Source organism: Glossina fuscipes, unplaced genomic scaffold (genome assembly GCF_014805625.2).
Source record: "Glossina fuscipes isolate IAEA_lab_2018 unplaced genomic scaffold, Yale_Gfus_2 112, whole genome shotgun sequence".
NCBI classification, from domain to species: Eukaryota; Metazoa; Arthropoda; class Insecta; order Diptera; family Glossinidae; genus Glossina; species Glossina fuscipes.
The window spans coordinates 7,121,474-7,136,166 of record NW_023998455.1 but is presented as its reverse complement, the minus strand read 5'-3'; the positions used below and the strand labels follow the sequence as shown (position 1 = coordinate 7,136,166).

Here is a 14,693-nt window from a genome sequence, read left to right as displayed (position 1 = left end):
GTGCGAGGAAGAAGAATATTGAAAATAGCTCAGATTAGACCATACTTTCGAGCATATGAAGCCTTATTTTGAAAAGTTCTTATATAAATAACGCATAAATAGCGCAATCGGTTAGGGTACTTAATGCAATATTTTTACTCGTTTACTTTAAGATGAATAAGCTTTTCTCGCCTCAAAGTTTACAATCGAATGTTAAGAACATAGTTAAGCGAATAGCAAGCATTGGACTTGATTAGCCGCATATATTATTATTGTTTTATTTACTATAAAACGCAGCGTATTAACGCAGTTCATGTTAGATTCAGGCAATTAGCTAAAAGAGAAACCATTTGCTTTTCGACCTCAATATATAAATAAGTTTACAGAGCTAATCTAACACCTCATCAAAAGTAAACACAGCACAAAAATATCTATCAGATATTTGCCCTTCATTCTTCCTGTTGATTTGCATTTGCACTATGGACAAAAATCTTCTTTTTTTTCTCATTTAATGTAAACAAGAATTTTCCTGTGTTTTTGGAAAACTAAAAATAGGTAAAAAAAAAAAACAAATATTTGTTGCAGTTATTTAGTTAGGTATGTGGGATAATGTCGGCGGACATTTAAGATTTTTGATTTATTTTCGCGATAAAAATAACAATAACTCATTTTCATCAGAATATCAACGCACGCATGTCAAAATAAAAAAAATAAAGAGAAAAACGTAACGAAAAAGTCAAAACATTTCGATAGAATTCTTTATAAACAAGATGCTTACAATAAATAGTAACGTAACGATAATCTGTAAGAGCGTATATATAAATATATATGTATATGTATGAGAAATGCTTTAGTAAATATTTCTAATTATAAAACTAAAAAAAAATAAAATATAGAAATGAATCCTACTCTCTCCTTCCAAGTAATGTAAAGGCACTTGAATAAATAAAAAATTTTGAAAACACTTTTTCTACTTTCCAGTCGTAGCTCTTATCAAATGGCAGATCGTTAAATGCTGTAATTTATGAGCGATTGAAGAAAATTACAACCAGATTCGATTTTGTTAATATGTTTCACTCATGCGAGTACGATAAGTGCGTATGTGGGCGTTCTCAAAAGTGATCAGACCGTTTTTCTTTTCTTTGCATTATCAGTTAGATCACATGGAAAACCGTGTAGATGGTTTTCTTTATTCTTTTTTTGTTCTAATATGACCAAGAACTCTGGGCGTGACCCCTATCTGTATAAGACGGAAAGAAGTGGGAAGAGCGAGATATAAAGTGGTTGCAACCTAGGAAGTCAATGCCCGACAAGTAGTGATCACCGATCGAGCCGTCACAGTAGCTACGGCCACACGGAAATCATAATTGAAGTAAGGTCTACCGCCCTGAAGACTGAAACCGCGGCTATATGTTCGCGCTTCTTAGCGACTTGATTGCGCGGTAGCCCATCTGATCTGGTCTAATTTCATCAATTCTGAGTATGGCTGATGAGTGTTTGCGTTTTTTAAAATTTCAAGCTGAAGCGCCACGACCAGTAATTAATTCATACAAAATCAAGCTTGATGAACATTATTCTGATAGAATGTATAAACGATTACCCTACGAAATCTAACAAAACATATTTATTACAAACTACTACTACTGTCATTAGGGACGAAAGCTTAAAAATGAAATATTTCGGATCCATCGCTTAATGAATGTAGGCGCCGCACTTTACAACACAGTTATAGGAGAAAATATGGAAAAAAATGTATTTTCCCTAACTTGTGTCAGTCTCTTCTGCCTGGCGGGCGTGCATATAAGCACACCACGCCCACTCTGAATCGATCAATGGATTTTCAAGAATTCTCTCCTTTTATAGCTGTAGTTGTCCCGCAAAACTTATAGGCCTAAATGGTCCATAGGTCCAGATCTTAATAGAAAAATAAAAACATGTTCGTCCTATCATGTAAGCGCTTAAAGCGAAGGCATCAAAATAACTTAAGCTACGGAGTAAACGATATTGAGGACAATTTAAATTTTAGCCATGGCTTTCGATTCAAATTCGTACAAAAAACGTGTTTCTTTTTTTGCAATTTGATTAATTAATTAACTAAATTTGTATGATTTGAAAGATGGGATATTATGGTAGCAGAAGGAAACTAGAAACACCACTTTGAAGTGGGGTAAGCTAATTAAATTTGCAGTAAAGTGAACCTTGAAATCTTTTCACCGTAAGAATAGTTTTAAAAAATTACTTCTCAATCCAGATCGGCGTTTTGGAAGCCCTTGAGAATTGTTGCAAAACACTAAAAGAACACGAAATTGAAAATTAATTTCATATCGAAGCATAAGGATGAAGTCTCCCTAGAAGATTTGGAAACTTTTCAAAATATTTTCTGCTTACTTTGAACATAAGGTTCAGTATCGTAAAATTATCGCAAAGATGATAATTGCATTTTTATTTTTGAAATACTTTAACAGAATTTGCGCAAAAATTCACTTTCACTTATTCACTTTGCCTACAAGCAGCTGCAATTCTTAATGAGAAGAGCTGTTCGCCTAAGTAAATCGCATTCTCCGTTAGATTTTAAATAGGATCGTACTCGTTAGTATGTAAATCTTTCAAATTAAATGGTTTATTAAGCTATTCGCCCAAGATTTTCAATTCGTATAAAAAACTAAGCTAATTTCATTAAATTTCATTCCTGGCTAACGGCCAACCACAACAAATTTAACAAATTACAAGTTCAAGAGATATTTCGTATACTTATTTTCTTCTTTGCTTTTATTTGCTTAGCGATTCTAATGGATTCAAGCGAAAGAAAATATTAATTTTATAAGAAATGCTTAGCAAAATACTCATTTACTCATTAGGATTTACAATGATGTTTACTATGCTTTATGACATTTAAAAATAAATATTTTCCATATTTTTATTTTATTCGCACAGATTCATTTGAACTCTTTACGTTATTAAATGTAATCAAATTGAAAATTTAATAAACATATTTTCATTGTTATTTAATTAATTTTAATAGAACACAATTTATATAAATTATTCCCGTTTCTCGCCTGCGCGCTGTACACGTATGTACTTATGTGATTCACACAGTTTCAATTTTATAACAATTTTAACAATTTATTTGACATTTTCATTTTTTTTTTCTTTCTGAATGCCATCATTAAAGGATGAGGAGGCGATAGTTTTGTCATTCTTCTTGCAACATTTGCAAATACGCAGAAGAAGCCCCGTAGAGGTAAATAGTCTATCGTTGATTAACATAAAATTATAATCCGTTTAAAGCCGAGTGCCTTGCATACGCCAGATGCTGTTGGAGGTTTCAAAGTGGCAAAATATGCGAAGAGGTAGACAGAGTTAAAATCTTACATTCGCGTATCCTAAATTTTAGTTCTCTCTTCTCCTGCAGTCAAATCGGCTCGTAAACTCGCCACAAGTTAGTACTAAAAGAGAAACAAAACTTGTAAGCTAAATATTTGTATAAATATTCAAGGGGACCGTGGAAAAGTTCAAGGTAAAAAATTGGCTACCTCCGATTATTGCGAAAAAAAAATTCAAGCTAGAGGGTGTCCAAGATTCGCTCTGAGGCATATATAGAAGTTTTTTAACATTTTTTTTTTTTTAATAAAATTATTGCTTGTTTGTGTTTGTATGAACAGTTTAACGAGCAACAGAAACATATGTAAATATTTTTGCCATTGTTTGTCTTACAATAACAGAGAGATATCGTATGTTGTCATTAATATCTACATGAATATGCATAAGTTTACTTAATGGAATGGCAAGAATGTGAGAACCCTCTCTATCACACATGTTCAGAAATTTATTTCAATTTAAACGGTTCGAGAGAAAACTTCTTATTTTTGCAAAAATAAAATTATTTGCTTTAACAAAAACTTTATTTTTACTTAATTCCATTATAAAGATACTTTTACTTTTCAATTAACTCGAACACAAAATGAATCGTTTTGAATTATGAAAAAAAAAAATAAAAAAAAAAAAAAAGATCGCCTTTGACGCAATAAACATAAAATTTTTCATGCATTATTAAAAATCAATTTTCTGTTTATATATTCTTCCACACACCATACCATTAAAAAAAATGAATAATGATGATAATGTGAAAAATCGAAATTTCTGCAGCGCCAAAAATAAAAACAAAAAAAAAACATTAAAGCAGAAAATCAAAATTATGAATTAAAGTAAATAATTAATGGAAAAGTGTGGTAGAGAGAGAGAGAGAGAGAGAACATTCTTCATAAAAGGCCGCAATTTTTCATTTAAATCTTGACTGAGTCAGATTTCTTGACAAATTAATCAATTGTTTTTTTTTTTTTTTTTTTTTTTGGGCGAACACTTACCTCGTTATCGGTCCCGGTGATTCACTGACGGCCTTTATCGATCTTCGTAAATGTTTATGGAATGTTCCAAGCAAGGACTCTTTGCGTTGTATTTGTACAGTTTTCTCATTCATATCTCCAATGTTGGCATTCAATTTTGTAGTATCGTTTATATCATCTTTGCCCAGGCATATGGTAACCGTGCCGTTACTAGGGCCACCTACCATGCCGCTGCCACCATTTAATTGCTGGACGGTATTATGTTCGCCTGTTAATGGACTGGCTTCGCTAGCAGGGCTATGGTTATTATTATGACTATTATTGTTGTTGTTGTGCTGTTGCTTAAAATCTCTAATTAAACTATTATCGTTATGTGACATCATTTTAGTAATCACAGCGCCTTTGCCCGTTGCCGTCGTATCATGTTCATTGAGCAACTTTGTCCAAGCATGCTCGCTAACCATATCCGCTTTATCAACAATCATTTTTTTTTTGTTTGTTCGTATTCGATGGAATTTTTAAGAATTTTTTATTTTATTGTTATTTTTAAAAATCAAGGCAATATAAAGAATTCCCCATAATTGAAGATATTTAAAAGCAAGCATCGACTTTCCATATGGTTTTCAAGTGAGGAACGCTGAAGAAAGTAATCACTGCAAGAAAAGTTTACAAAAATCCAAGATGTAATAAGCAATGGATATATGCTTTTAGTTTTTGCATTTAATTTTCTTCAATTTAAGCTGAAATTAAGTAAAAGGCTTGCAGCTGGCGACAGTTCACGTAAAATGACTTTGGTCCGATCAGATCCATTTTCAATAGCGTTCGTCTTTGAAACAAAACACGTCAATCTCTCAAAGAAATTCATTAAAATGCTTTAAGAATTGCGGCCCGTAAGTTGAAGAAAGCAAAATGAACAGTCGGACAGACAAACTTAAATCGACATAGCAAGTATTTCGGAATTGATCGGTATAATAATAGATAAATCTATTTCAAGTTTCTTTTAGCGTTGCATACAACCCCCCTAACTTCAAATACCCATCTGGCACAAGCGATGGAAGATATGAAAACTCCCACATAATTCATCTAAGTTTGGTTTACCATACGCACAAAGATAGACAGATAGATACCGCTTCGTATTCTGCTACGACTCGTAGTATGAAATGTTAAATCGTTCAGCTAAAAATGTGAAGATTAAGCGGCGGCAGGGCTCGAAATTTGTTATCAATTTCGATAGAAAATCAATTCAATTAATAATCAAGTTTGCTCTTGCTTATGCTTGGCCTTAAACTCCAATGTAAAAAAACATATAAAAGACCGGGGATACGTATTAACAACGAAGCGAACATATTGCTGTCTGGCCGCGTGAGTCAACAACTTTATATTCAACAAAAAAAAAAAAAAAAAAATCAAACTAAGAAAATGATATAAATTTTGGAGGTCCATCTATATTATGTTGGCTTTAATAGCTGATTGGTGTTTATCAGTGAAACATTTATGAAAAAATAAAAGTGTTGCCACTTATTTGCTTTAATACTCAATCAGTTGAGATAACACAACAAATCTTTTAGCTGAGTGCCATAAATAAAAGACGAAACACTTAATAAATCAGAAAATTTATTAGCTTCGATTAGTATACATATATATATATATAAATATATATAGATAATCTGATACCAAATCCAATCTTAATGGATTTTGTGATTGTATTTTTATTTTTTTTTTTTTCGAACAGCTATCTCATAACCTTTCAAGTACTTGTTGGGTACCTAAATAATTCATTTAATGCTTTTCGATAATTTATTGTTTAATGGACTTGTTCATGGGGTGTATAAAGAAAAACCTGATATCGATTTATAATAACTTTCTGATGATAGCAGTGTAAAGAGAAAAAAACTTATCTAACTCAAGATTTATCTAACAGCATACTTAGTCGTCCTTATTTAGTTAACATGATTACCTATTGCTTAGAGGCAGATAGCTATACCACATCATATAAAATTGGAAATGTCTTAAAGAGAATTTAACATAGTTTTTATACAACTACCGCTCCATTTCATATAAAAATGTAACTTACAAAGTCTTAGTAATTTGTAGAAATAGAATTACACCCTATGGCCAAACGAAAGCAAACAGTAAACGGAATTATCTCAACGCATTCGTCGAATGGACAAAGTGAGTGCGAAGAAAATCTGTAACGTGTGAAAAGTCGTGTAATTATTTTTTATCCCAAAAAGTGTGGAACCTAAGTGTTAAAAAAAATCGAAGGCCAAGAAAAACAACTAATGAAATTACATCTAACTGAGGGGGAACGTTTCGTAGCCAAAACCGTATGCCTATTAATTGATCTGCGACCATCCTTTACAAGTTCAGATGGCAAGCTTAAATTTAATTTTGATGACTGAATGTACAAAACATAAGCAGTAGATAGAGAGACGAATAGGTGGACAGACGGACTGACATAAGAATAGAAGAAGTAGATTAACACGATTCAGTATATAAAGCTAATCAAACATACATATATTATACCTCTAATATCTATTTTTAAATATTACTCTGACTGACTAATCACCACCCGTCGGTGATCTGGTATCGCAAGAAGACTTGTTTCAATTAAAGTAAATTTTTGCTAAGCGATTTTAGAAAACTTCACAAATTCTTTTATTATTTATGGATACGCTAGTGGGTGAGCTTTGAAGAAATCATTTACGCACCTCTGAGAAGTATGTGACGTGTATCCTGGTCGAGCAAATATATTATTAATCTTGAGCAAGAGAATCGTATCCTTTCTATAGCGAAAGTTAGACATAAAGTTTGCAAGGCGAAGAATTCTACTCCGCGACGACGGATGAACGTGCTTAATTAACTAAATTTGAAAACTTATTCGAGGAATAGTACTTATGTAGTATATCACTCCATAAGGGTGGCGCTACTTTTCTTTTTGTAAAACAATGGAAAAATCTGAATTTACTGTCCCTGGACCACTTATAAGCTTGTAAACTGATGGCCGGAATGTCATGTCATTTTAAAACGAATCGTTTGGGGGATGCTACTATAGGATGTTATATCCCTGTTATTCTTTATAAAATTATCTTATCTTATTATATCTAGGGATTAAGAGATAGAGGAACTAATGTACTTTTTCCGTAATTGGTGTCAGATCTAAAATAACAAAGCTGGTTACCTATCTTAGATTTCACTTTGAATATAATTTATGAACACGTTGTTGCTCCGGGTCGAAAATTGGACGTTTTCATCTGCGCTGCGCTTGATGCAAACCTTTTACCTTGGGCAGATTGCCTTCTTGTTGCCTGATTTTTACTATATTAGTTTTTCCTCTCATCCCAAGGTTGATCGAAAATGCTCCCGTTTTCAGGGTATTACCCTAAGGAAAAGCATGTTGATAAGTACTGGAAACGCGAAACTTATTTTATTTTACATATGTTTCGTCCATCTATCTGGCAAAACAAGGAGAAAAAAAGGAAAGTGCTTACAGTAGCGTGCTATTCTGAATCGAGTTAATTATTACGTCTAAATCCATCTATAAACCCAGCTGTACCGAATAAAAAAACCTTTGCTTTAGCCGAATAGGCAGGTGGTGAAGGTTCTCCTCAAGGTGAATATTGTTTTGTTGTTAGTTTTCCAACATAACATAATTAAATCGTTTAATATTATAATAAGCAACTCATTAACTCTATATAAAATTGATTTCGAAATATTCTAAGCATTTATTTACCTTAAAAACTTTTTTATTATCCATCGATCATATGGTTTCATTCATATTTCAAATAAATAAATAAATTATTTTTTTATTTATTTATTATTTATTTTTTTTTTTTTTAATTACAAATTATTTTTACGTGAGGTTACTGGTGTTTCTTTGTTTTGGTTTGTTTTTTATATGTTAATATTGTTATGTTTTTTGTTCACATTTTGCTTTTTAAAATTATACTTGCGGTGTTTGCTTTCAAGAGATAACGAAATATTTTCTTATTTGCTATACAATACAAAATGCAATGCAAAAAAAAAAAAAACAAAAAAAAATTTTTTTTTTTTTAAATTCCAAACTTGAGTTGTTCAGAATGGCATTCGTATATAACCATATGCGCACATATACTTTTACAGATATACATGAACATATAAAGATTTATTATTTTCTAATTTATTTTCATTATTAATATTTTATTATTATGATTTGGATAACGAACAAACATTTATGTGATTTCTTTTTTTTTAACTTTATTTTTTGTTTTCACTTGTAAGAAACTTGGCTTGATATTCGTTAGCAGCTCAATTTTTTTTTCTTCTTTTTTTTTTTTAATTTACAAATCCAAGCACAGCGTTTCACCTGAAGTTCTTTAACATTTACTCAAACCACGACAAATATAAACAAAAAGCAACTAACGTTCTCTGGCATTTGTATAGACGGCGTTCCATGGGTTAATAGTGTAATTAGACTTTTATTTATTTATTTATTTATTTTTTTTTTTTGTGTTTTTATATATATTTTTCCAATTTTTCTCTCTTTTTGCTTTCTTCTTTTATTTGATTCATTAAAATAAATAAAAAAAAAAAAAAAACAAAAAATAACAAGATTACATTTTTATTTTATTTTGTTTATATTTCGTTTCGTTTTCTTTTCTTTTCCTTTTTTTTTTTTTTTTTCTTCTTGGTTTTCTTCTTAACAGCCGTAGTAGTTGCCTTTCGAACTGAGCAAACGTTATTAACTGACTCTGACTATATTTGAGACTAAAACATTTGTGTGCTGAGGTTGATTCCGTTTAGCAGCTCTTGCCGCCTGCAATCAACCTCAGTCCGTCATTTGTGTTACTGAGCTGTTTAATTCGACTCGAATTCAGTTTGCTTTAACGCCGCTAACTACACCGCCACCACTACCATCACCGCGTTCCGTATCGGGCCATGCGTTTCGTTCTTATTCGCCGATTACTCACCATTTTCACAGACCGATGTTCTTTCTATGCGCAGCTGTTAGTGAACAGACACATTTTACATGAGACTTAATTCTCAACAGAATCAGACCAGCGACTGCAAACAACAAATCGCTTATGTTCGTTTTACTATGTAACTATATTGATATCATCAGCAAATCTACAACAGCTAAAGTTAATGGAGAGCCACGAGCTATACGAGCTATGCCATGCTTACATTTGACTGCACTGCACTGCGCGCACTCTGCCATTCTCTGTTTATATTTTCTGGTGTTATATGCACGTTATCATCATTTATAGGTCATTGCATTAGGAAATCTACAGAGAGACAACAAGACAAAAAGAAGAAAAATACCATAAAAGTTAATTAAATAGATTAATAAAGATGCAAAAAAGAAAACGAAAACATATTTGTTTCTCCTCACCAGTTAGCTGCAGTACCCTTTAATAAAGAAAACCCCATTGAGTTATATGTGGAGGAGTTTCGCTCTCAATTGCTTTCCCTTCAGTTAAATCTTTCTGAGGAGTAGTCACGATATTTGATTAACTCGATCTGCATTAGAATTAATGTGAAAACATTGTGTGGAAACCTTCATATGTGCTTATGTGTGCACAACATTGTCAACATTGCCACCGTCATCAACTGTTGCTCCCCGTGTAGGTTTATCTACATTTGTATATCGCAACAGTTCAAGATAATTACTCGATAACTCACTAAGCTTAGTCAGTTTATGTATATATATATATATATATATATATATATATATATAAATATATATATGTACACATATGTGCTAAGTTTAGCTTTAAATCGCTTTCCATTTGACTGCCAGTTAGCCTCTAAGCATACAATTATTTTGGCATCATTTAGACTTTAAGTACTTGAATATATTGGTGTATCTATGTGTATATGTGTTCGTCTTTTAACTTAAGTATATTTATGCATAGAAATATTAACTAGTCGAGTCGCTGCTTAATTTCAGAAACAATAAACTTGATTATTTAGACGATATCCACACGACGCAGCTACTTACATATTGTTAAGTCAGGCATGGGTAGATGCACAAGAAAACTTATCAGTTAAAAGGTATTCAGTGATCGGCTTTCTTGGAATTTATTTTATACAAAATACGTCTACTAGGAAATACAATGCGATTTTCTTCGTCCTCCTTTTCCTTTCTAGATGTTTTAGAATAGCCCGCTTGTCAGGCAAATCCTCCGCTCTTTTTCGCTTTTCGCTGTCCTTTCCTTTCTTTTTCTTCACTCGGTTTTATTTCAAAATCACTTTCAGCTTTCTTTTTTAATAAATTTTTTTCTTTTTTCCTTTTTTTTTTTTTTTTTTTTTTGGGTGTAAAATAAACTGTAAGATATACTACTGGTGGAATTTTTATCAACTTGGATTTCGTAATTCGCAAAAAAAAACGAAAATACTTTAACTTCGTCATCTCATTCGTAACTGAACTGAACTAGAGAAAATCATTCTTGATCGGTGCAGGAGCGAAAGCCGAAAAGTTATTGTAATAGTTTGTGCAGAAATCAGTCAACATTTTTAAGATGGTAGTAGTTCTTTGATTAATAGCAGACGATGATCGTGCACGCACTCCAAAAGTATTTCAACGGGCAACACAAGGAAAAAGGGCATAAATCTCTCTCCACCGTATCTTGCGTGCAGGACAAAGTCTCTAGTGCGAGACATAAGACCTAGCGAATGGTTACACAAGAGTCGCCTTGACTCCTAAACACCTTTCCTCGCCTTTTATTTTTACATGGATCATATTAAGTCAAATAAATGTTTACGTCGCTCACACACTATGACCCTACCAAGCTACATGTATTAAAAACGATTAAATAATTTTTGATTCTCTTTTTTATTCCTGTGGTGAAACAGCGATTGTCAGATCAAAGCACCGAAACAAAGGTTCCCTTAGGCTGTGTTAGTGTATACTTATGTCATTTAAATTACTTCATTACCTTTTTACGTTAAGGATTTCCTATCAATTATGTTAGTGTTTCGATACTCCGGCAGATATCTTATGGTATATACGTAACGAGCTTTCTTAGCCGGAATATAAACCCAGGACTTTCAAGGCTCAAGGCAGAAGGTCCGTTTCCAAGAAATTTACAGAAAAGAAAATACTTCCATCATCGAGTTTATTGTTATAATTTTTAATATTATTTGTCCTTTGCGGGCGGAGGAAAGAGGAGTCAGCACAGCGATGTGGGCGATCGACTCGGATCACAATTTCGTGCTAGCGGTTTCATGGATTAAAATATTATATCTTATGCTCCTGAAAACAAATGCATTGTGTAACGGGAGCCAATCTAAAAGAAGTATCTGTGACCCTAACCTACACCGTTCTGCCCCTATCCGTCCAAGTGGTTATTCAGGGAGAGCAACTAAACTAAGTCAGCTAAGCCTCTAGTAGGGGGGTCAAATAGTCGGGATAAACAAAAAATAGAATTTGTTATTAAATCAGAAAGAAAAAAAAAAAAAAAACTGTGGGCATGAAAAGATTCGTTTCCAACCGAATACGAGCTTTAATTTTATTTTATTTTATTTTTTTTCTTGTCAGTTAATAATATCATTACTACTGATTGTGTAGTGAGTTTTTTGACTTGATTGTTATTAATTTTAATAAACATATTTTGAATACACGTAAAACATATATAAAACAGCGGGAGCAAGACGAACGCGCTTGTCCCATGACGAGGGTCGACAACTACATGTTACAAGTCTTCGTCGGCAATACTTGTTTACTATAATATTTTGTTTAGGAAAATAATGCGGAAATTTTTTTTCATATAAATTCTTCTTTTTTTTTTTTTTTTTTTTTTTGAGAGCAAATTATGGTAAACAAATTATGATAGAAAGCATCGCTAAGACTATTTATTAAGAAGTGCTTAGAAGAAGAAGCATTGATTGTGAATAAAACCGGAATGAAAAAAGCCGACTTAGGACTGGCTGTGAAAATAATTTCAAAATTTCTGATAATCTCCGATGGTAAGGCAGATTATGTTGTTTTCGCGTTCATTTTCTAGATACAGTAGCAATCAATTGAAAGCAAAGCAAACTGATGGAGTTTTGTTGATAATTGACTTGACAAAGACAAATGTTGCTTTGATTTTATTTTTAACATTTATTTATTTTTATTTTTTTTATTTTTTGTCGTTTAATCGAATGATAAGTTAATCTGCTGTCCTACCGCGTTTATTTACCTTAAACAAAAACATTAAATATCATTATAATTCACAGCAAATAAAAACAAAATAAACAAGTCTAGCAAAAATGCCCATAAAAAATATCGAAAATCTATAATTTTGGATTTCAGTCACGATTTTTGGCCAACAACATTTTATCGATACGTTACTCACTAGAAACACATTCCGCTAAGAAATTGAACCTCAACATAAAAAAAAAAATTTTTTTAAAATTAAAAAAAAAAAAAAAAAAAAAAAACAAATTTCCCTACCTTTCTGTACCCTACACTATGAATTTTAAGAATAAAAGAAAATTGCTTACAAAATTTTAATGGACGGATATCTTTCGATTTTAACCGTACGAGTTGTGAACATGTAAGAATTGGAGCTGCATTCCAAGAGCTATTATATATATTAGAAACGAGATAAAAACAAAATCGACTTAAGTAAAAACATGTCGTCTAAGGCCTCCAATGAACAGAACTTTCTCCATTTTAATCTTAAGGAAAATGTTAAGTAGTCATGCGCGGTAGCCGAGCTAAGGATTTATTTTTAGCTCGTTACGGGGGCTTCGCATTGAAGCAGTTTAAAAATTATTCGACCGTTCGGCAGCTGCGTTTTTGTTTAACCACTTTAGGAGGAATAGAAGAGTCCACGCGTTAATGTACACTCTAACAGTGAACTCTTATATGGTCGAAAAGATAATGTCAAATTCTAAGATATGTTAATCTAATAGTAATAGGTATGATTTCAATAGGATCAACCCTCATGGGTAACGATGGATTCCAGCAGGAATAACGGGGCATTCTATGGCTGATCTTTAGTACTTCGCAGATCTGAAAGATAACCGTAACTTCCAATACATCCCGTTCTCATACGTGACGACAGATGCGAACAGATTCTGTACCGAAAAATGGCGGCCCGATATTCGGTAAACTTAAAAAAAATATAAAAAAGATTTTGCTTAAGAAAATGCAAGTTTCGGTTAAATGCATTATGGTCTAAAAGTTATTGCGCCCATGGCCTTTTTCCGCCTCGCATAAAGCTATTCTTTTCCATGCATTTCGCCTGAGATGATAAATTGAAATAAACAATTCTAGTTGCCTCGCTGCGATATCAAAGGTCGAACATAACAGCACTCTTTGAATAGATACTTTAATAAACAATAGTGCAATTATTTTCTATCTTCTTCGACTTTACAAATCTGCACTAAGTAAATAGCGATTTATAAATGTACAGTTTTAATAAAATGATTTTAAAAATACTTTATGTTTATTTATTTTAGATTCTCTATACCTATTTTGTTTACTTAGTTGAAGTAAACAATTGCACACAAATGCAGTTAAAGGCGTTATTTTCTTATGTGCACCAACAACTGAAGGAAAACTGCGGTAGGTCCCAAATGTCCAAAGTGCCACTAGGTTCTTTCTACTCTTAACACTAAAAGCACCGAATGGTTTAATTTGAATTTTTCCAAAATTCGGGCTTTAAAAAGAAAGGTTATAAGGCTTGTTTAAGTTGCCAAATTTTTTGGTGACTGTTATTATACGCAAAAGTACCTTTAGGGGTCTGTAATTAATTTTCGTTTGTCGGATCTTGTTTTCGATACGCCCCTGATGTATATCTATTTTTAGCAAAATGAGCCAATTCGACCCACAATTATTGAGGAATCGCCAAACACACAAAAATTAAGCAAGAAAGCAAAAATGTATAATGGCTCTGATCTGCCCGTATTGCCACAATAAAGAAGAAGCTGAGACAACCCTGAAAAGGCAGCAGAAACAACAGGAACTACTTAAATGTTCGATCCAAAAATCCGGTCACTCTTAACGCTCAAATATTAATTCCATATGATTTCCAAGTTACTCCAACGCAAGTTAGCATATTGTTACGGAAATCCCAGATCCAGTTCATTCCGGCTAATTAATTTTCCCACAAAATAAATTCTCTAAATCGGGATCATATTCGCGGCGGGTCATGCAGCTGCCGACCGAAGAAAGATATTAGCGGATAAGCAGGTTAACGAATTAAAAATGAAGCCATGAACAGAGGTAATGGTAATATGCTTGTAAAAATGTATATAAATAGAATATTTGCCGAAGACAGTGTTAGTCGGACAAGAACATATGGATCGAAACAGTATATTAGAGTTGAGAAGTCGAGAGTACTGCTAAAGGCAAAGTGTAAATAGTTCTATCCTTAAACAAATTGATCGTCAATAAAAGAT

The 14,693-nt window shown here is 32.5% G+C and overlaps 1 protein-coding gene across 2 annotated transcripts in view; it reads right to left on the bottom strand.

Moving 5' to 3' along the window:
- LOC119639622 (G protein-activated inward rectifier potassium channel 3) overlaps positions 1 to 8,099 on the bottom strand; it is a 31,445-nt gene extending 23,346 nt beyond the window's left edge. The window contains exons 1-2 of one of the 2 annotated variants that reach the window (XM_038037108.1): positions 8,056 to 8,099; positions 4,344 to 4,975 (exon numbers count right to left, since the gene is read on the bottom strand). In XM_038037108.1, the coding sequence (XP_037893036.1) occupies positions 4,344 to 4,807 (464 nt within the window). In that variant the 5' untranslated portion in view covers positions 4,808 to 4,975; positions 8,056 to 8,099. Of the gene's footprint in view, positions 1 to 4,343; positions 4,976 to 8,055 lie in introns of those variants that run through there. The other variant, XM_038037109.1, reaches the window with a different exon arrangement.
- Between the last annotated feature and the right edge of the window lie 6,594 nt (positions 8,100 to 14,693).